Source organism: Tympanuchus pallidicinctus, unplaced genomic scaffold, assembly GCF_026119805.1.
Source record: "Tympanuchus pallidicinctus isolate F22 unplaced genomic scaffold, pur_lepc_1.0 scaffold3, whole genome shotgun sequence".
In the NCBI taxonomy this organism is placed as follows: Eukaryota; Metazoa; Chordata; class Aves; order Galliformes; family Phasianidae; genus Tympanuchus; species Tympanuchus pallidicinctus.
In genome coordinates this window covers 18,528,375-18,550,589 of record NW_026294747.1, presented here as the reverse complement: position 1 = coordinate 18,550,589, position 22,215 = coordinate 18,528,375, and the positions used below count along the sequence as shown (strand labels likewise).

The following is a 22,215-nucleotide window of genomic DNA, read 5'->3' as shown; positions in this document are numbered from 1 at the left end:
CTGACCAGCAGCCCTCCTGCAGGATCCTTTCATTTCTATTTCACTCATCCAGGCCATTCTGGTTACCTGCCCACATCGCTCCCATCCTGCAGCAGACCTCTCACACTAATGGGAAGTACCTTCCACTTCTCAAACTTTTGAGGACATGGTTTTGTGGGCTGCAGCTAAATTAGACACCTAACTTCACAAGTTTCTTTGCAGTCAAGAGATGGCTATCTGTGGTGGCAGCTGAGAACAAGAAAGAACAGAGACCAGTGGCTCTTTTCAGATACCTCCTGTCGTTTCACATGTGCAAATCAAAATACAAACACACACCAGAAACAACCAGCATTTCAGCACCTTCTCCCTTTAAAGAGCTTTTCAGTCTCAGTGGCCAACTCTGCACGCAGCATAAGGCTGGCTTGAACTCGTCTCTCCTCTGACAGTTGTACATCTGTGTGAGAGGCTTCCGAGAGGAAAAAGCCAACATAGCAGACTCAAGCAAGAAGACCAAGCTACCGCAGTGTAGCAAGTTTTTACATGTCCTACAAGCATCTGGATACACACTTGCAGCCCACGTCAAATGCAGTGCAAAATTCACAGCCCATATCTCTCATTGACCATATATTTAAGCTAAAAGTTTCATTGCAAGAGAGGCTAATTTAGTTAAATGTGTTCCAGCAGAACTCTTTGCCTTTTTTTTTTTTTTTTAAACACATACAAGCTCTCTCTTGAAAATTCTTCAGCATCCAGTAAATTCAGGATAAACTGATTACACTAATGGCTGACTATAAAATTACCCTCAGCCATGATCTACTTACATTGCAGGCAAAAGGCAGTCCGTCATTCAGCGTTTCATTTTAGAGACACCTTAAAATGCATCTCATCATTAAAACTGGTTTCACTTGAAATACTTCATTCTGTATCTTAGCATATCCTATTAGGAGATCTTGCCTGAGCAAGAGTTTTGCTTTAATACTTAAAAAAAAAATAACAAAAGAAAGAAAACAAAACCCACTAAAACAAAAACAACTGCGAAGACATCAGATCTTTCTCATTTCTCATCTTCCAAACCTACCCACTGACAACGGCATAGTTTCCACATCAAGGCTCAGAAAACACCAGCTTCAGTACCCCTGGCAGTGCCTCCTACCAAAGGTAGGACATCACAGCCTGCCTGCGACAGACAGGGCGACCTAACAACAACAGCCTGCAAGGCTTCCCACCACTTCATTAAAACCATCGTCAGCTTCCACAACATTGAGGATGCTGAAAATGAGAGCACTGCCATCATCACTGAGGACCTCATGCTATGGATTTTTCAAGCCCGTTACATGACTGCCTTCTGCCTGCGCAGACAGAGGGCAACCACAGGACAGAACAACATCACAGAAGCTGTTCTGTGAGATTTACTGGCTTTAAAAAACAAAGCCTGTATGTAGGTGATAAAACCTTGCCTCAGCCCTTCCTGGCCAAACAGGGATGTTTGAACCTCTGTTCATCCCATCCTGCTGTCTGAGAAGCCATCAGCTCTGTAAGCAGACTCCCAGATTTATGACAAGTGAAGCTGTTTTACTCCTCACCTGGGAGATAATCAACAAACAAATGGAAGCAGGATGCTGGATTGCTGTTGTCACAATAAACATGTTATACTACCACCACAAAATCCTTTCATCCAAAGAGCATGCTAGTCTCTTGGTGTATCAGATACTGCAGGCTGACGGTAGGCTTCAGACATTTTATTTCACATTTGTACAAGGGGTGCATTTTGACAGTCTACTTTATAGCTAACAATCTCCACTTCCTACCATGATACGTGACTGCGAGACTGCAATCAGGCCGTTACCCCCAACTGGGTGTTGGCAGCACCCAATGTTTCTGATAGCAAACGGTACCAACCACCTAAAAAGGAAGTCTTGAGCAAACAAATATCAAATGCCCTGTAGCCAGATGTGGAGCTTTTCCTTGACACAGCACCCCTCAGCTGCTCTCACTACAGCAAATATCCAGCACCTCTCGCGTATTGCTTCTCTCTCCCATTGGTTTGCTGAGATGGGAGCTTCCTCACTTGCCAAAGCTGCTACAGGAATCCTTGTTCATCACCCACACATCAAAGCGCTACGGCAGTCTGCAGTTTGCACACGTAATGGAACAGGAAAAATTGTGTTTGTTGAAGCAACAGACCTGGTTTAGAAGTTTTTAAGAGGTTGCATCAAGAATACAAAACAAGCATGCTGTATACACAGGACAGACATGCCTCCAAGTAGAGTGCTTTCCTTGCTCCCTTTATTTATACAGCAGTGGAGCAGAATGGTACTCAACAGCACTCCTCAGCTCCCATGCAGAACATGAGGGTTTTCAGCAAAGAAATCCAACGGAAGCAATACCTCAACATCAGTACAAATGAAGACCAGCACAGGGAAATCTTAGGTATTCCCTTTGCAGTGTACCAAAGCTTTAAGCTAGCAAGGATTACACCATGCAGATTATTAATGCAGTAACATAACCCTTTGAGCAGCTTCCATCCCTGCTCAGTTTTGGGGATGTTATGGTTTTTTCAGACTTTTGAAATGTAGTAGCAAATTGTGATGGCAGCACACATGTGGTCCTGCATGTTTATGCTTTCTGTGAAACAAGGTCTTGATCCCAACAGCGCAAGTGCGAAAGACAGGAGGGAGCAGACACAAACCTTCCCCTAAAACTGAGCTAGCTGAGCGTATTTTAGGAAGTATAACATCTATACATCATATACTGCTTATACATCAGAACAATCTTTACACTGGACTGTGATATCCTAGAGACCACGTGTAGGAATTCCAGCTATGCACTGCACTCTGACTCTCCAGCAGGTTGAAGACTGACATTTTTAAGACCTATTTCAGATCTAAAACAGGAACAAGTTTTGTAGTTGTCAGAAAAAAAGCAATCTTCCTTAACCTGATGATGTTCTTACAGCCCGAAATGGTAACTGCAATCCCTGAAGGGCCTAACCCGCATTCAGGAACCCTTGAGCTGCCTTGGAGCCATGAGAAGTGCTGGGAACAGGGTCAGAGCATGGCAGAGTGGAGTGCTACCTGGGCATGTGAAGGTGTGAGCGCTCAGTGGGATCTGAAATGAGGCACAGCTTGAAAAAAAGAAAGGAATAATATTGGAGAGCTCTTTTACTGGGAGCAGAGGTTATGGCTGGAGATAAGACAGTCTCCTTCTGATCAGCTGTCAGCCTCGTATACATTCACCCTGTACATAGCATAGGTAAAACCTTTCCTGTTCAGATAAGGTCTTTCAGGATCAAAAGTGACATTTGATCTATTAAGAAAAGATGTAAATAAAATATCAAACTTTGCCTTGCAAATCTCCACTGATGCAATCCCAGCTATTTCTGCAACAGTAACAACTGTTAGACGCAGACTTGAATCACTGTTTATTTTCTGTTAGCTGACACTGACCCCCAGGGCTTCAAAGTTTCCCATCCATACCCAAAAAAAGACTCAAAAGGAAAGAAATTCTTTCAGGAGTTATCAAAACTAAGAGGCCAGGCAAAGACAAGCCAGTTCTCCCTGTGGGAAGGTTATGGGGCTGCCAAAATATACAGGGGAAGGAACATTTTAAACAAAAATCCCAAAGATCCAATACATGAATGTTCAAAATAGAAAATGCATTAAAAATAACAATAAAAAAGGTTTCAGAAAGCTCTTTGCATCGGCTCCAAAGCAAGCCAGAGTCACTGGTTAAATAACTGCAGCGGAACTCTTGTGCAAGAAGGGCAGAGCTCAGCATGCAAGGCTCCCAGATGGGAAACAAGCCTGTGAGGGGTGGGCTGTGGGACTGCCGTGCTCAGGTGGGTGGCTGGCAGCTCCAAGGCCCCACGCTAAGCCCAGTGTGTTCACTCACGTACACGCAGCACATGGAAACGTATGCCTTGCTAGGAACACTTTGGTGAAGTGCAGGCCACGTTGCTGTGTTATGGAACTTAACGAGGAAGAAAGCATCACAACACAGATAAACAAACTCAGGCTTTGCCTGAAGGTTTCCAAATAAGGAACAGCTGAAATAATTTCGAAAAGCCTACACAAACCTACAGAGCAGCCACACACGCTGCACACGCAGCTGGCAGGTACGTGACTCTGAAACACTGCAGGTCCCACTGCACCTCTCTTCCTGCCCATAGAACCAAAGTTATATCGTGGAATCCGTGAAACTTAAAAGACCTTAATGACAACAAATACTCTTCAATAAGAAGAAAAAAGAACATCCCGCTTTACAATCCAAACTCTGCAACTGCGTGCCATCGCTCCATCTGCACGAAGCGATTCCCGTGCCGTCAGCAGTACGAAGTCGGCTACCCTCCTTTCCGGGCAAGAGTCCGCTAGGACCGAGCAGCAGCACCAATCACGCCCGCAGCACGGCCGCACGGCACGCCGGCAGCTCGCTGACTTTGACAGCCACTGACCGCGGGGGTGTAAAAGTTTACCGAAGGAAGAGTTAGCGGCGCAGCCCACCCAGCAGCCCAGACGAGGCGGGCCAGCTCGGCGGGGCCCGGGCCGCTCCCGAACGGCTCCACGCCCGGCGCCGAGCAAGGCACCGCCTCGCCCACCCGCTGGCCGCCCCCAGCCCGGGCCCGCCCCGAGGGGAGGCCGGGACGGGCGCGCGGCCCCGCCGCGGGCGGCCCCCACCGCCTCGGCCCGCCCGGAGGTGGGGAAGCGTAGGGGAGGGGAGAGGAGGAAAGGGGAGGGGAGGCCGGAGGCCCCCGGCTCACCGGGCGCCGCCGGGAGGCGGGGGCGCACGCGAGGCCTCGCGCCCTCCCCCGCCGCGCCGAGCACGCCCCCTCGCCGCCGGGCAGCGCCCCGGGACGGCCCGCGCCCGCACTCACCCGCCGAGCCCAGCAGCAGCCACAGCAGCCACATGGCCTCGGCGCCGGCCGCTCCGCAAACTTCGGGGCTGCTCCGCCGGCCCGGCCCCGACGGAGGAGCCTGCGGCCGGGGCGGCGGGCGGGGAGGCGGGGGAGGGCCCGGGGCGGCGCCCGCCGCCGCCCCGCCCCCGCCGGACGCCCCTGCCCGGCCGAGGCCGCCGCCCGCGGGTCGCGCCCGGCCTCGCCGCCCCCTCGGGCGGGGAGCGGAACTGGCGCCGCGGAGGGATCGCGGGCCTCGCGCCTCGCCCCGCCCTGGCGGCGGGTGGCGGCCGGGGGCCGCGCGCGGTGGAGCGTGGCGGGGGGCCGGAGCTCGGCCCGCGGCTCGTGCTGCGCTCTGGCGCGCGGCACCCTCGCGAAGCTCCGACACCCGGCATTCGGGAAGCTGAAATTGCGGCTCGGCCTGAACCCGCTGGGCTTCAGCAGCAGGGAGGAGAGGGCCTTCTTCTAAGCAACGTTAATTTTCAGTATATAATGACCGAGAGCGCAGAAAGCCACGTTAGCTCGTGAGCCGTCCCGCTTTTATGGGCAAATCGCTATCTCTTCATTAAGCGGTACCTCTTGGTTGTAAAGTATTCCCCCGCGTGCGGCAGTGCAAAAGTGGATCTGCATGCCTGCAGAATAAAGTTCAGCTCTTTCAAAAGCTTGCAGCCTGTGTTTAATAGCTGAAGAGAAGGGCTTAGCGTGTATGTTATTTTAGCTGAGAATTAAAGCCGGTTTGTAGCAGTAAAAAGCTGCTAAATGGCTTCTAAAACTGCTTAGCTCATCTGCACAGAAACACCGTTTAGACAGAATTCTTACAATTGGTATTTAATAAAGCTGGAGCAGCTTGTGGAGATTGGCAAGAATCTTGCATCATTCCAAAGGACAGTTTAGCCTGTGTTAGTTAGTCAGTTAGTTAGTGGTACTTCAGCCCCTCATAGTTAACCCACAGGTGATGTGATTAAAATCTAACCCCTGTAAACACAAAGACCAGCGAGAATCCCCAATCATCTTACCAGTGAAAATGGAGCACACCAAAGTGGCTGCTTCAAAGCATATCAGAGAAGACTGATTAGACCTTTTTGTTCCCTGGTGTGAAGCCTGCTGAGATGAGTCAACCACGAAGCTGTCTCCCAAGTGCCTTGCTAACTAACAGTGGTTACTGCCTACCTATGGGACTCATGGGATGCAGCAGGAATGGCACTTTTGGAACATGTAAGATCTAGGTGGTGTTTTGGATGAAGACCTAAGAGTGTGATAGGGAGGGACTTAGGTAGATCAAAGAGGTAAAAGCATGCGAAAATGAAGGGAAAGCAGATGAAAGGGGCTGGTCAGGTGTAGCTGAGCCCCGTGTTGGATTGCCACAGTCTACTCTGTATTCTCAGTCAAGCCTGTTTCTGTGTGCGCTGGCAGTTCTGAGGGGTGTGTGTGAGCCTGAGGTGTCATTCGTGTCAGCCCATGTTTTGGCTCACAGCGAGGCCACCCACACCACAAAGATGCTGGAAGGATAAATGAAAAAATCTAGGTTGCTCAGTATGTGGTTGGACTCTGAATGCCTAAAAGTAACATGGGGTACCAGCAAACAAGGGAATATACTCTGAAAAAAAGATTCCTTTCTTGCTTTCATTAGCTTCATAGTAAATTACACCAGAGTAATGAAGAACTGTGCTTGGCCTGTGGTCTTGGCAAGATCTGTTATGAGAAAGTCAGTCACTCATTGTAGCTTTGTGCCTGACAACTGAAGGCTAGAAAGGGAAATTTTCAGCAGAGCCAAGCTTGTCAGAGGAGGCTCATTTGTATCAGCACAATTGCTGCTAACCAAAGCTTCTGGGACTTCGTTCACTGCTCTAAAAGATGTGGGATTTTTGCTGCTGGATTTGCAAGTCCAAGGTGGCTTTACCTTCTGCCCTCCCCTGCAATGAAATGTTGGGTCCTCTAATTTATAAACTACTCAGTCTCTGAATAAGTCAGGTTTTCTCTCAGCTAACCCTATGTTAACATCTAGGTCTCTGTTAACAGTAGGTGTAAGGATATCTGCCTTTGGCATCAAGTTTGCTCTCTGTTACTGTGTTGCAAAGATGCAGTCTAAATTTGCTGGCTTCAGTCTGGAAACAGTGCTCTGAGGGAATTATTTCCAGTCATTTACATGTGTCAGACCCAGTGACAGGATTGATAATGATGAAAATTTAGGAATGTGTTAATTAAAGATAAAAAAATGTAATAATACTTAGCAATATTTGGTATATGACTGACTACCACTTAAAAAAGGAGAGAGTTTGGCACTATGCTTAGCAACAGCTTTTTGATGGATTCAAAATAATACTAATTCCATTTTTAATACACTGCAGCAAAATGATAAACGTAGATCCAAATACTTTTCTAAAATTGTCATCATCATTAGCATCTATCAAGTTAGACAGGCATACTAGAATATCAGCCTATATCCATCTATCCATTAGGATTCATCTCCATTATGGCTTTGCAATGTTTTGATCCTTAGCTCTGCACCAAGCTTGAAGCTCTCCTGACTGTTGTGACCTTGCCCTCTTTAGAAAAGAGAGTTAGAGATCAGTTTTCAACAGAGGAGTCATAATAGGCATTCAGATTCCTTCATATCACTCCTATGCTTCTCTCACATCTTAGCATGTAAAAATGGTGTGCACTGCTACGGCACTCATCAGGAAGGTCAGGAGCAGCTTCCAGACATACAATTCCACCATCAGCCTTCTCAGAAAAGCAGATGGGACTATGACAAAGGCCAAAGAGAGTGAGACAAGCTTCCCTGTCCCCTGAACACCATGGGTTGCTGAGCCCCCAGCAGCGGGAGGCAGCCAGGCACACGAGTGCACTGTCCTTGAGCCCCCGAGGCCCCAGGAGCTCCACCAGCCCTGGTTTCCTGCTGCCAGCAGCTCGCTGCTCACAGTGCCCAAGGCACACGCACGGCTGGCACGAGGACTGGTCTCTGCAGAGCCGGCCTATTCTGTATTCTGCGTGCAGAAAGGGTTTTAATGAGCATCCAGAGAAAGTGTGTTATGACAGACCCAATCTGGGATGTTCTGCTGGTACAAATTAAGCTAGCTTAAGTGTTAAATCCTCTTCTTCCTCTGCTGCCAGGACGTGGGCTCTTCACGGTAGAAAAAATGCTACAGAAACTGTAGCACTGCTTGCTCTACAATAGCTGCTGGGCTTTCTGTTCCAGTGGAGAGAGAAGGCCCTGGAGCTCTGGCTCATTCATTTTCATTTTGTTCTTCGTGTATCACCCATCTGCAAAGAGCCCCCTGCTGTGCAGCTCTCATTTGGCCTGAGCTGTGGTTGTAATGGCATTCTCTGTTTCTGACTCAGAAATCAGAGATGGAAAAGGCACGCTAGGTCAATTTGTGCGTACCCTTGACAGTGCAGGGTTGTTTTCTGTGTCTCCTGCCTAGTGCCCTCCTTCAGGCCCGTGTGGAGAGACTCTCCCCGTGTTCCAGCAGAGCACCCCAGGCTCTGACAGGTTTTGTCCTTTGCCTCCTGTCCACACCTCATTCGTGCCTGTTGGACTTGGGGTGAGCAAAGGCTCCTCTCCTCCTCTTTCTTCTGCCACAAGCATTTTGGTGCTTTGCTTCATCAGGCTTGTCCTTCTGTCCTTCCATAGCACAAATTGCATTAATTGCATCTGTGCTAGGGCACAATGGCTCCATAGTTAACCCCACAGGCTGCACTTGCTTTGGGGCTCTCCCCTGTTGTCAAAGCCATGGCAGGGAGCACTATGGCAGCAGTGGCACACCCTGGGGCACTGCTCCAGAGCAGGATGAGGGGCTTAGATCAGTGCTCTGCCCACTCTGATGCAACTGTCAAGTATTAGCAGATAACACCCATTTATTCCCTGATAATGCTGAAAATGCAAGATTCCCCCTGAGCTGTATCACTTAGGGAGGTCACAGCTGTTTTCCCTTCTCCTCACTTTACTCCAATCAATGTTACACTTCATCTGGTACATTTTCAGAGCAGTTCTCCCACCCTCGCACCCACAATGCATGTGGCTGTCCTGGTGTGTCCAGACAATAATGCATCTCCACAACACTTCCTCAAGCCAAGCAAACACCCAGTTTCAGCTACTCTGATACAAAGGACAAAGTTTGAAATCAGACATGACAGTGAAAGGTAATGATGCCTAGTTTACTTTTTAATCATTTTCTGTAGACCAGCAAGGCCACACTGCCAGATTCAAGTACAAAGTAAAAGCACTTTCAAGAAAGTGCATCGCTGCCATTTGACGTATTTATACGCATATACGCATAAAGTGGGCAATTCCATAGTTACAGGTTCTAGCTATAAGGCCAGACAGAAGTCTTCTTGTTTGCAAACTCCTCATTCCCACCCCTCAGCTCAGTTTTACCATCCTTGACCTTCTAAGTACTTGTACTTTCTGGAGGGACTGATTAGAAATTCATTGTGTTTGCAAGCTTTTTTTTTTAATTAAAAATGTAATTTTCTTTCTTTGATGTGAATGTTATTCATTGCCTAATGCCAATATTTTCAGCTAATGATTTCAAAATAAGTCATCACAGTCTGAACATAGGACAGCAAGATGATGATTATGTGGTTCCCACTCCTTCCGCTCACCTCCCACACAGTTAGCATATCAATACCTTTCGTTCATATAATGGGCAGTGTGTGAAATTTCCAGGCTGCTTCCAGAATCCAAAGTAGGCAGAGACAGGCAAACAGAAAGGATTATTTGGCAGTAAAGTAGATAATCAATAAATGAATGCCCAGATCAATACTCATCCTCTAGCAGGACCACAGCAGTTAAGCTCCAATTGCCCTTAAAGAGGCTTTAACAAATAAATAACAAAAGGCAAATCAATATGTCTAGATGATAAAGATTTGGTATAATCTGCAGGCAAATGCCATACATTATGTGCATAGATCTCCAACTAACAGAATGTTACACCAGCTATCTATGCCACCTGAGGGCCTGACAGTTTAACTCATGCCTCTAGTTCAACACCTGTTTTAAAAGCAGTGTCTCTTTTGCTCTAGGTCATGAAAGAAACACATCATGAGAGCTTCTCTTTATGTGTGTATGTGTTGTGGGATTTATTTTTTTTTAACATGTTCTCAAAATATTTGTGCTGTCTCACACATATGCCTTTGTAGACAGCACAGAGGAAATGCAGCAAGAAGCAGAGAAGTCATTAAAAATTCAAGGCTAGGAGGGAATGGAATAGCCAGGATGCTAAAACCTTCATGGGAAAAGAAGACCTAAGCTAAAACTGCGTTTTCAGAATGTCAGATCTTAAATTCATTCTTTTGGAATTGAACCCTGAGGTCCTTAATCAGACAAGCTTCCTTCGAGCTTGAAAGATGGTCTCTCTTACAAAACGACTTCATGATTAGATAAGAGATGAAAAAGGAGCCCAACTTATGGCTTCTAAGCCCTCCTGAAATGCAAGGCAATGAGATGACGGGAGAAGGGCATCTATAGAGTGTTTGTAGTTTCTATCTGGAAACCCAGCTAGTATTCTAAAAATTGCGAATGCAGTCATTTTGTGTTCGCTGTAACAAGAGGGGCTGTTTTCTTCTCTTTGCTCAGATGACTTCTGCTGCTGAGGCTGGCTGGCTGGCTGGAAGTGCTGCAGCAGTGTTGGTAGTAGTGGGGTACAAGTAGTTGGCATCCTGGGAAGTGCAAGAAGCTCAGTAGAAATTTATGACCTGCAACAGGAATTTGTCCAGGTTTCTTCAATTTTCTGAAGTGTGACAGAGTGCCTGGTTATTACAAAGATTTTTTAATGACGTGTTGTTTTGAGAGCATGGGAAAAGGGGGGAAACACTGATGCCTGTAGTGTGATGGTACTAACAGCGCTGATCTGAGGAAAGCACACCTCTCATTTCTTGCCACAACTCCTGAAGACTGAGGCTTGCTGACTGAAGCACGTTGAACATGTAAGATTGCAACATAAACTTGTATGGCCAGAGGTGCAATGCAGGGGCCAGCAGCACTTCGTCCTGCAGTCCTAGTGTCAACAGAGGAAGTGGAGTAACAGCCGAACAAATCTGTCCTGCCATACCTGTTGTCCCACCCACACTGCACACAGTATGGGTGCAGATAGAGCATGGATTTAGATATGGGATATTCTTTGCATACCTTTTTAGTCTTTGTTGTTTGTTTGTGATCAATGTGGGGTGAAGGAAGGCAAAAAGATCCCATATCACAGCACAGACTCATTTTTACGCAAGAGAGCAATGGCATATTGAAGCACTCACTGTGATGGTTTCCTGGGTCTGCAGGGAGTGCTCAGCAAAAGCATTCTGCTGTGTCTGGATCGACATAACTGAGATTGTTGGTCCCATATGAATTGAACCAGGAAGTACTGCAGTATGTAGATGGGCCAGATAGGAAAGCAAATGTTACTGGCAGGTATGATCTTATTTCAGTATTAGGCTAACAATGTGACTGATGCTGAGCCAGTAGGAAATGATTATGGCCTAGATTAGATTACACATACAATGTCAGAAGAGCCCTTCTCCATTCCTGCAGCCCTTGCCCTCGTGTATCCCTGCCCTTCCCCAACATGCTCTAGAGAGCAGCAGCCCTTTGCCTCCCTTTCATCATGCTCCTCTTAGTGCAAGCAGTTTAGAAAGCTATATGAGCAATTACAGGCTCCATAATAATGTTCCACCAGCCACCTTCCCTTGCCCTCTCCTGAAATCTCATTAAAGAAAAAAAAAAAAAGGAAAACCTGTCTGTATGGAAATCCAAAGTGACCTCTCCTACACATGCATTAGTATTGGTTTCACATGCCAGAAGCATAAAGGGCTTTTCAGATCCAGAGGCTGCTGGCTATATCAGCAGGGCAGACAATTCCACAAAGCAGCATCTCCAGTGGCTGCCGTCATGCCTGAAGCTCTCTGGCCAGCAGATCCTCTTGGCCTAGTGTCAGCTTGCCTCCCTCCCTCTGCAAACAAAAGGAGTAGGTGTGTGCTGCAGAACGGGGCAGATTATGTTTATGAAATGTGCTGTCCTGTCTTACTAAGAGAGAAGCCACATTTGTCCATTTTCCATAACTGTGCAAAGCAGCTCATGAGGTTGTAGAGACCATGATAAAGTGCACAAAGGGATGGCAAGGCATCATGTAAAAAACTGTCCAGCTGACTTTAGGAGAAAAGGTACAGTTTTCATGGATGTAGGGAAAGGCCACAGCGTCACTACTAGAGGAGCTCCAGTTTTACAGTAGGTGTAGGAGAAGATACAGAAGACTCTTAGAGTACTGCTGAATAACAGCAGGAGTTGTGCAGACAGTGAAGGCCTTGTATGTCCCCACACTTGGAAGCACATACTTAGATCCCTGAGAATCATTCTGCTTGAGTTCAGACCGATCTGAATCAGTCCTGACGGCACAAGTGTATCTTAAGCTTGACTCAGGTCTGAGCTGAGAAAAAAAGGAAGCTTCCACTGCCTTGGAACTTCATATAAAACTAGTGCAAATTTGGATCTGAAAACAAAATGTCCCAAAGTCCAAAAGGTTCATTTTTTAGTACATTTTTGGTCCTAATGCCAATGAAATAGTTTCATTTCTGTTTGTATTACACTTACAGGCTTGCACTAAATGTTGCACAAACAGCAGCATGTGCTTTTTCTGCATTTACATGGCCACTGGATTGATTGATTTGGGTTATTTGTTAACTGCTGAGTGTTTATTTGTTCAGAGTACTGTTAGAAGCTTCTTAAAGGTGACTAGAGCACTGTATAGGAATTCCTTTGGACTGGACTGTAAAAATTTAGTGATATAAACAGGGATTGCTCCCCTGAGCTTGCAGGCATTAGAGGATGCAAGGCCCTAGCACAGCTGTTAGAGATGCTGGCAGCTGGACCTGCTGGGATGGCACAAAACCAGGAGTTTTCTTTATTAATACGCTCCTCATGTTTGAGCCAGTCAGTTCTTTCCAAATTTGACATTGTTAATGGCTAAACTGCAGCTGAGAGCTGCTAAATTGTACTAAGATGTGGCGAGGCAGGAGTAGTTTGGACCCAAACCAGCTAAGAGGTATCATTTAAAATACAGCCTTTCCTACTCTGATTTGTGCATGAAATGGAAGCTCCAGCTAAGGAATGCATTTAAGTATAAATTCCTATCCTTTACAATCAGTCAGGATTATAAAGCACAGGAAAAGAAGAATAAACTTGGGAAAATCCTATGGCAAGCAGAGTTGAAGACTCAAAAAAAAAAGGAAGAAAGAAGTATTTTTTCAAGAGTGAAAGGGATCCTGGCAATATTATCAGTCCAGCATGATAAATCTCCTATCTTCATTTCACTTGAATGCAAGAAGGCATAATTTTTTTCTATGTTGTATGAAGGCCGAAGGAGTTAATAAATTGATACCACTTCAGGTCTGTTAAAATCCTTTAAAGCACGTGGCAGGAAGAGAGACAAGAACACAAACAAGCAGCTATTAGCATCAGGCAATTTTGAATCACTAGCTCAGGCCAACTTCTGTCTGGCATGCTATCATAGACTTTGCTGTCTTGTCCCAAATAAAAGATGAAAGAGTTAAACCAATGCTCAGGTGTGTCCTTCTGATCTGAAGCAGGAGCTAGAGTTTCTATATCATCCACACAAGAGGTGCGTGGCCTATGTGCAAAGGCCTACCAAAGGTGCTTATGAGATTCCAAGAAATCCTTCTGAGAGAGGGACACTCTCAAAATATTGTAACACTTCATTAACAAAATTATTTCTTGCAGCATGTGGGAATGAAAGAAACTGTTCTATTATGACATTATTTTTTTGCCCTTACCTCTTAATTCCTCCACCTCCCTTTTGGTAGCAATATCAGGGAATTCTTCAGAGCATCTGTGATTCATATTTAATAGTCTGTCTTTATGAGTGTCATTGCAGGGAGTCACCGAGGAATATCTCCACAGGAAACAGCAGAGAAATGCAAAAGCAGACAACTGGAAAAAAAAAAAAAAGACAGCTATTAAAAATAAAGAAGACACCTTTAAATTTAACCTGCATCCAGAGGAAAATAATGGATTCTTGGATTCTTCAGCCAGGAATGGGAAAACAATTTTGCTCTGCAAGACTGGACCAAAAAGTCTTGGCCCTGGCAATACTGGAGTGTTGGCATCCCTTTCCAGCACAAGTTATATTACTTAGCAAAAGGATATCCTATTCCATTCATTTTCCTTCTCATGAGCCAAAAGCTAACCCATGCGCTTCCTTGTGATGGCTTTCCCTTTACTCTTTGTCAATTAGGATGCCAGCTCCTCAGTGTTAGCGCCGTGCTCAGTCCAAGGAAGGCCTCTCTCATGACTGAGACCTCTGTGTGATGCTGCTACAACAAACATGTTTGGAGGAGGGCCGAGGAGCACCAGCTCTGAGAAGATGACTGGAGAGAAACTGGGGGACAAAGCAGCATGTGGAGTCCTGTCAGGTTCCAGCTGGTCCATCCCATGGCAGCAAGACCCCAACCAGCGTCACCCTGACAGCTTGCAGGAGGAAAAGCCAGAGGACAGCTGTCTCACCCTGCCTGCACTCCATCTCGCAAGGTTTAGTTATTACAAGCATTTATCTCAGGCACTCACTACCCAATGGCTATTAGAGAGCAGTTAAGGTCAGAAAAGTGATTAGTTCACAACAGCTTTCTGACTTGACTTAGGGGCTTTGTTCATCTTTATTCAAGACTATTTGCTTTGCCGGCAGTTGTGTAATTTTCTGCTAAGTAATCCTGAGCGAGCATTTGGCCATGAAATCTTTCCTGGAATTAGTGGAAGCTGAAGGCTGGGTTACTGTTCTCTAAGAGAGTCTTTTCCTTTGCATGCTGTCTCTGAGCTCAGCATCTGTGTGATCTCTCATGCTATCCCACACGAGCACACATACACAGTTCTGTAGCTCCTGAAGCTCTACTGATTAACAAAGCCAATTAATAAAACATTATACTGCTGATTTAAGACATTTCATTCGGAATTCATTCTGCTCTGATTCACAGATATTGTATTTATTTGACAGGCAGCACCCCTGAGCAGGAATTCTGGATTCTTTCATGTGGACTGAAATGAAGAAAGTGATACATGAGCAAACACAGCAATACAAATCTGTATTGCCTGCGTCCAGCCTTCTGCAAAGGCATCCATCATTTTCAGTGTCAGGCTGAGAATTTTACATTTGTTTTGACTATGTTGGAAGAACAAAGTCTCCTTATCCCAGTGCCGATAGCAGGGAGGAAAAACATTGTCCTTGATTTCGTATCCCATCCAATGTAATTATTTTCTTTTAATCTTTAGGCTTATTCTTTCTGCCTCCTTCCTCCTTTTCTAATAGCCTTTTCCAGTAAACAATGGGTTAGCACTTTTTAAAAATCTCCTGTATATTTTGGCCCAAATCACCCCTCCTCACCCCACACACAAAAATGAAATATGATCAGAATACTGAATACATGTATGGAGTTGTATTGCTCACAGTTCTGCTTTCCTCTCCAGGGGTGAGTATGCCCTCTTTTGTGTGTGGTGCACACCAAGACAAGCTCTGCTCCACAGACATACCTCCAAGCCAGGGTTCTGCTGAGACCTGCCAGGAACCATTCCAGAAGACTCACTGTCCCCCCCCACCAAGCTACGCGTGTTTGGAGAGGACAGTCATAACTCTGGCCAGAGGAAGGCAGCCATAACATCTAAATGATGGACTTCCACACTTCCCTGCATTGTAAATCCCCAGCACGGCATCTGTGGGCATTGTACTGGTGAGCAAAACTGATCAGTCTCATTTAATCACGTCACACCTCATTTGTGCCACAAGTGTCAGGGAGCCAGGCACAACAAGGTTAATGGGCTGCACTGCGTCACCGGTCAGTAATCAGATTAAGCGGGCGGTCACCCAGCGAGTAGCCCTGGTTACATCAACCCTGAGCACTGCTTTCACCACCTGTGCCAGGCTGGCAGGAGGGAGGGCAGGCCATGGCAGCCAGGGGAGTGGGGTATTGCCAGAGACCAGGCCTCGGTGGGGTACAAAATAAAAACTGGCATGACAGACCTGGAGCTTTCTGTGTTTTCATACACTCTGTCTTTTTTAGCATGGTGAGGAGTCATTAGTATGGGCATCATTATTTTAAAACTCAGCCCAGCTGCTGGGATGTGATGGGAGCTGCTGTGGTTCCCCTGGAGCAGGATGGGGTGCTGGCACACGCCAGCTTCCAGAACCAGCATATCTTTACCGTGAGGCTCCGGCTCAGCACAGCGGTCACTTCCATGCAGGGCTGGAGCAAAAGGAAGCACAGATGAATGAAGGACATTCCCTGAATCTGGGAGTCAGGGAGGGTGGTACAGGCCTGTGGGGATTGTCCTGGGAGAAAGCCGATAATGGGAAAGCTTGCAAAATCCAAACTTAATCTCTTGCGCTGCAGAGAACTAATCCTCACGCTTGACATTAATCTTTTCAATGGAGATAAAACACCCTTATCTGCCACATTGTTCATTGAGCCAGGGATAGGGCCTGTGGTCTTCACGAGTGGGAGGCAGAGCTGCAGAAATTTTTGCACAGACATTGTCTTTATGCTGACTGACATCTCAGTATGGACTGGCATTTCCTATGTGACAGCCCATCTTAGCTCTCCTTTTCAGGAACATACCTCTTCAGTTGTTATTCCTTTTGTTCCCTTAAAGAGATAGGCTCCAAGAGCAAAAACAACACTTGGCACATGCCTTTGCACTCAGGTGATTCAGATGCTGTCCCACTACCTCCATAAACAGTAAGATAACACTTTGATACAAGTTTCTGCGGAATCAGGAAATGTGAAACTTCACCGTTTGAGATAAAACTGCAAGGATATAATCCTTTGCTCATTGGCAGCCATGCTGTGGCAAAGCAACCCAGCCTGGGCAGAGTCTAAAAGCAAGCCTCAAAACCAGTAAATCTGTATGCACGCGCCTCGATATGCAAAAACTGCAAGTAGAATTAGACCTCAGAATATCAAAACTATAAACACAGCACACAATTCTCAAGGTTTCCAGCTATCTCTAGGATTTGTGAACAGCAGAGAAACGGGAGGTAGCAAGGGAAGTAATCGAACTTCCTATATATCATATTGATTAAAACACAAGGAGTGCCCTTCAAGGAAGAACCTTGCATTCAGGGGGAGATATATTGGCTGGTCTGCCAAGCTGCTTCCAGCTCCAACAGCAGTGATTCAGGACATCTGACTACATTGTCATAGATAAAAACAAATCTGTGTTTTCAGCCCCTCTGCAGTCAAGAAATAGCCCAGGAAGAATACATGTCTTAATTAACCCCTCGGGAAGAGAAGACAAAGGCAAATAACAAGCAGAATACTGCACAGATGGAAAGCATTTTGACAATGAATCCTTTGAAGGCAGATGACTCTTTGTTTGTTTTCACAAAAGAAAAATGTACCTCTGTCTGGCAGCCTAATGAAAAAAGGTCACACAGCACTCAAGTTGCCCAAGAGTCTGATTTCAAAGATCCAAATGATGCCCTGTGTGGATTTCACCTACTGACTGCAGCTTTTTGTTGGCAGGAAGGAATTCCAGCTGTGCGTGGGCTGCCGCTCTGCTACACAGGATGCAGGAGCAAAGCATGACAAGTTGACACCACCATTTCCTTTGAGCAACAGATGCCCGCGTGTGACATTGCTTGAATCTCCCACTTGAACAGTGAGAGCAAATGGGCCTGTCTCAAGTTTTGTGCAAGCAGGTGCACTCACAAAGTGCAAATTAAAGCAAGAAGGAAAAAAAAAACCTGTTTTTTTGAGCACAGGACACCTGTGCAGCAAAGAGCAAAGTGGGAGGAAGAGAGAACAATTTGAACCAGCCTGCACAGATGGGAGATGCTCTTCTCTTTCCTGCCAACAGAGGCCGGATCCTGGCAAAGCCCCAGTCTGGTGCAACAGGCACACTGCTGGAGGAGCTGGTGGTCACACAGCAGAGGAAATGTCCACAACTATTTTGAGGAGAGGCTGGAATCATCAGCATATCAACATGTTCTGAAATGGTGTTTTCAGGCGAGAAATGTAAAGCAATGGTCATACATGAGGAGAGAGAGATGCAGTGTGAGCCCCGGTGACGGATCGCAAAGAGCAGTGCTCTAAGTTTTCTTTCCCTTTGTTCTTCTCCCATGTGATCTGAGCTCTAACCCTCCACTATGTTAATTACCCAAATTGCATTCAGGCACTTGCTTCCTGTGAGCAAAGTCTCTGTTTCAGGTGAAAAAAGACACTGGGGAAGATGGCATTAATTCAGGCAGTTGGGCAGGGATGCAGTGGTTGGCCATACCAATGTAGCTGCCCTTTTCAGGGCAGCATAGCTTTTAAAATCTTGCTCCCGCTGTTTTCTGTCTCATATTTTGACCTGTCACTGTGTAAGTCTGAATAGGGTATTTTTCAAACTCTTTTGACCACCTTTGACCAACCCACTTTGGCCTAAGGGATATTTTCAGGAGATTTATCTAACAGCTTATCATCTTTCAAGTGCCGAAAGTGGCAAATGCATCCCCGGGGGATCTTTCTAGCACATCATCACCTCACCCTTCTTATTAACAGGACTATCCATCTCCAAAGGCTATGAAGCTCTGGTTACACACTCTCTGCAAAAAAGGATGGGGAGAAATTTATGGTCTTACTGTTTGGAAGTAGCAAAGGTGTCAAAACAGAAGAAAAGCCTAGGACCTGGCTGTGATGCCAGTGAGAAGTGGAAACACTGGGGGACACTGCAAGACAGTGATCAGCCACAGAGAGCTGCAGAGAGGGGAACAGAGAGGAGAAAGCCTCCCTGCCTGACCTCAGTACTGCCCCAGTGGTGGTGGCCAGGGATGTGGGAGCACTCCAACATCACTGTCCTCCCCCAATACAAATGGTGGCAAGGGAAACGCAAATGATGGGAACCCGGGCTATAGCCAATTTATGCACTATAGGAAGCTGTTTAGCAGGAACAATGACATTGGATTGCTACTGGTCTTCAGTTTGCCTTTGAGACAGGGACGTAAGAAATGAAGTCTCCAGCAGATTTCTGAACTCCTTCAAAACAACAATTTCCTGAACATTTCTTGCTACGTTGCCTTCAGTGCACTACTGCCTTCATTCTGTTTATTTTATTTCGTTTCATTACCATGTCATTGAGCTTTGAGTTTGCTGCCCTGCAGTCAGCAGGGCCCCGTCTTTTTCATGTTTTCACAGCAGAGTCACTCCAGGATGACAAATGCTAGAAATAAACGATGGATCAGCTCACTGAGCATCTGGCGTGTTTTGGAGCCAGCCTTCAGTTTTCCATCTTTCATGACACAAATTAAAATCCCACAGCTGAACAGAGGTTTGGGGAGCTCTCAGCAGATAATCAGGAACTTGGCTGCTCTGGACACCAACAGTCTCGCCACCAAAACATCTGACCAGCTTGAGTGCAGCTTGATCCCATGCCCAGACTTCCTGAAGTGCCAAACCAGGAGAGAGCTATGGGCAGGGAACTCATTTAGATCACCATCAGTACCTGGGCTGAACAGTGTCCCATCACAGACACCCATAAATGGTCACCAGTGAGTTCATGGGGCTTGTGGCCATCAGGAACCACCTATCAAGATGCCTTGATCTTTCCTTACCTGTGAAGGAAACACAGCAATCTGGGAACAATATCTGGAATTATCCCCATCACTTCATGTGATCCTGAGATCCAGCTGATGTGAGGCAGCAAAACGTGGCCTGGTATGGAAGTGTCATCAGGACATATCTTGACAAGCAAGTGTCACAGCCCACTGGCCAGGAGTGCGGCTGTCACAGAAATACCTGGGAGCTCAGGATGGGTACATGCACCCTGCATAATTCACTTGCCAGCCCAATGGGCTGTTTTGTTTTCTCCACTGATGTTTTCATTCTGACAAAAGCAATATGGAGGGGAACAAGGTCAGCCCTCGCTTGCAAATATGAGCAATTTTGAGAAGCTGTTCCAGAACAGATCAGAACAGCCTGAATATTAAGGAGCCAAAACGCAACCTAGCCTTACAGGAAATAATGGCAGCCTCTTTTGGTAAAGCACATTTAGCCCAGCTCTCCAGCAAGCAATGCTGAGAGTGTGTCATTAGCCAACCTGCAAAATTGCATCTATCATCTCTCCCTTCCCCCAGAAAAACCGTGGGGGAACATCCTGTGCAGTCTGTCTCTCCTCCATTAAGTTTCCCCTCCTGCTCTACACCACAGTCCATAAGGTAAGACCATGTAAGACTGAAACTAGTAATAAACATGTCACATTGAACAAATAGGACACACAAACTGGAAGGAGTAAGGATGCTCAGTAGTGTTAGGACTGCTGAGGGGCCTTTGCTAGGCTGTGTTTCACCATGACAGCATGAGCCTTTAAACTACATCAGTAGTACAAAGGCAGATATATAGCATCTAAATTCTCTGTCTCTGAATTTCCCCAGGAATCTTAAATCCTTGAGATCACACACTCACATGTGGCACTTCTGTTCATCTGGATGAGAGAGGAAACATTATGCATAGACAGCTAACATAATTTTCAGTAAAAGAAGTAGATTTTATGACAGCTAGTTGCTGTTTAGGCCAGTAAGAATTTGAGAATGGCTGAGGATATATTACATAAATATCGTGCACACCCATCTCTTCTCTACCCCTAGACACAAACCTATCTTCCTTAGCTTAATCACTATGAGATGTCTCATTATATGGCACAAACCAAACACCTCCAGCCAAGCTGCAGCATGCATGGCAGTTAGGTTTCCAGGTCTTTGACCCCTCCTTTCCACACTTTTCATGTTTCAGCTTGACTTGTGCTGCTGCTCTTTCACCACCCAGCACAGCCCACGTAGCCCTGGCTGCCTCACATCAGCTCACAGGGTGCAGTGAGCCCAAGGCAGAAGTTGCAGCAGCCAGTTGTGGTGCAGTGCATCAGGACCTTCTCAAAACTCTCCAGAAAATGAGAGTTCCCCTCATTTCCCAATCTACTTCTCCAAATAACTCTGGCCCTCTACCTTATCTAATAAGCTATTACACTGTATATAACAAGAAGAATAATCTCCAACTGTCTCCTTTTGCAAGCATCAGTATTTCCTTGGCCAGTTTTACACCAAACTGATCCATCACCAAGAGGTGGTCTTTACCAGATCAGAACAAAGCTACGTTTGCTTCTCCAGTTACTTCCTGGGGAGGGGAAAAAAAAAAAAAGACAAAGATTTTAAGGACGAAGAGACAGAAGTAAGCGTGGGCAACTGAGAAGTGTAGCTGGAGTAAGGAAGAGCAGTGCTCATTGTTTCATAAAATTTGCCATATGTTGTCTGGCTTCATTACACAAATCTTGTATGTGCTTGTTTGATGATTTGATCAGCTGTTGACTTCATTTCATACTGCTGCCAATTCATGACTTGGCTGATTTGACTTGAGTTGCAACCCCAGCTCCAGGATTGCATTTTGCTCATTTTCAGTCATTTCAGTCACTAAGAAAAAAAAAAAAGAAAAAAAAAAGAATGAAAAAAAGTAGCCTGCTTTTGAGGTATTTAAGTGATTCTTGTGTCCCTATAGAGCTGCCCACCAGACAGCCACGCTGTCCTGCTCCTCTCTGCTGGGACATTTCCTACTGCAAGGCAAATATTTTGAAGGTTATTGGGAATATAGAGAAGGGACTCGCTGGGCCACCAATACCAGTTTCCTGCAATTACAGATAAGTGTATTTTATTTTCCTCTTTTATACACTTCCCATATCACTTTGCTAACATAGAGCTTCCCAAAGTGACAGCATTGCCTCTAGAGGGTTATACACTGCTACATACAAACCAATGGGTAAACAACAACTGCTGCTTATTTTCCTGTAAGCATTTTATACAATTTACATGAGCACATGAAAACTGTTTGCTGTTGCTTAGATCTAGGTGTTTTCTTCAACAGCCTCAGTATCAGACAGAGATGGGCAGAACTATGTGGCTTCAGCTCCACATAGTGAAGTACACATGGTAAAGAACAGGGAGCATTTACTCCTGAGATTTATTTATTTTTTTCTGGATTTTGGATGGAGGTGCTGAAAATGTATGTATTAATCACAACTGTCTCTCATTTGAATGTGTCTGTGTATGTGTAGCATGCCTGTAAATACAGAACACACAATCAGATGTTGGTACAACATACACAAAGCAGACAAGAAACTACAGATGCAGCCACAGTGGCCCAGGGTGTGCTGATATGCTCTGCTAACCAGCTGCTTTTAGCAGACACTAGGGGTGGTGAAGGCTTTGCAGCAGACCACATATGACTGAATGCTGGGCAGAACAAGCCATGACCATGGCTACTTGGCAGCTGGGAGAAAGGAGTCAGCTTGGTTCTATATCTAAGAGATATTGACAAGCAAAGGAAAGATGGAG

General features: G+C 46.0%; 1 protein-coding gene across 3 annotated transcripts in view; it reads right to left on the bottom strand.

The window, feature by feature from the left end:
- The window catches only part of LDLRAD3 (low density lipoprotein receptor class A domain containing 3), a 197,580-nt gene that overhangs the window by 99,780 nt on the left and 75,585 nt on the right, over window positions 1-22,215 (bottom strand). For all 3 annotated transcript variants that reach the window (XM_052693333.1, XM_052693332.1, XM_052693331.1), the window contains exon 3: window positions 13,646-13,802. In XM_052693333.1, the coding sequence (XP_052549293.1) occupies window positions 13,646-13,802 (157 nt within the window). The remainder of the gene's footprint in view (window positions 1-13,645; window positions 13,803-22,215) is intronic.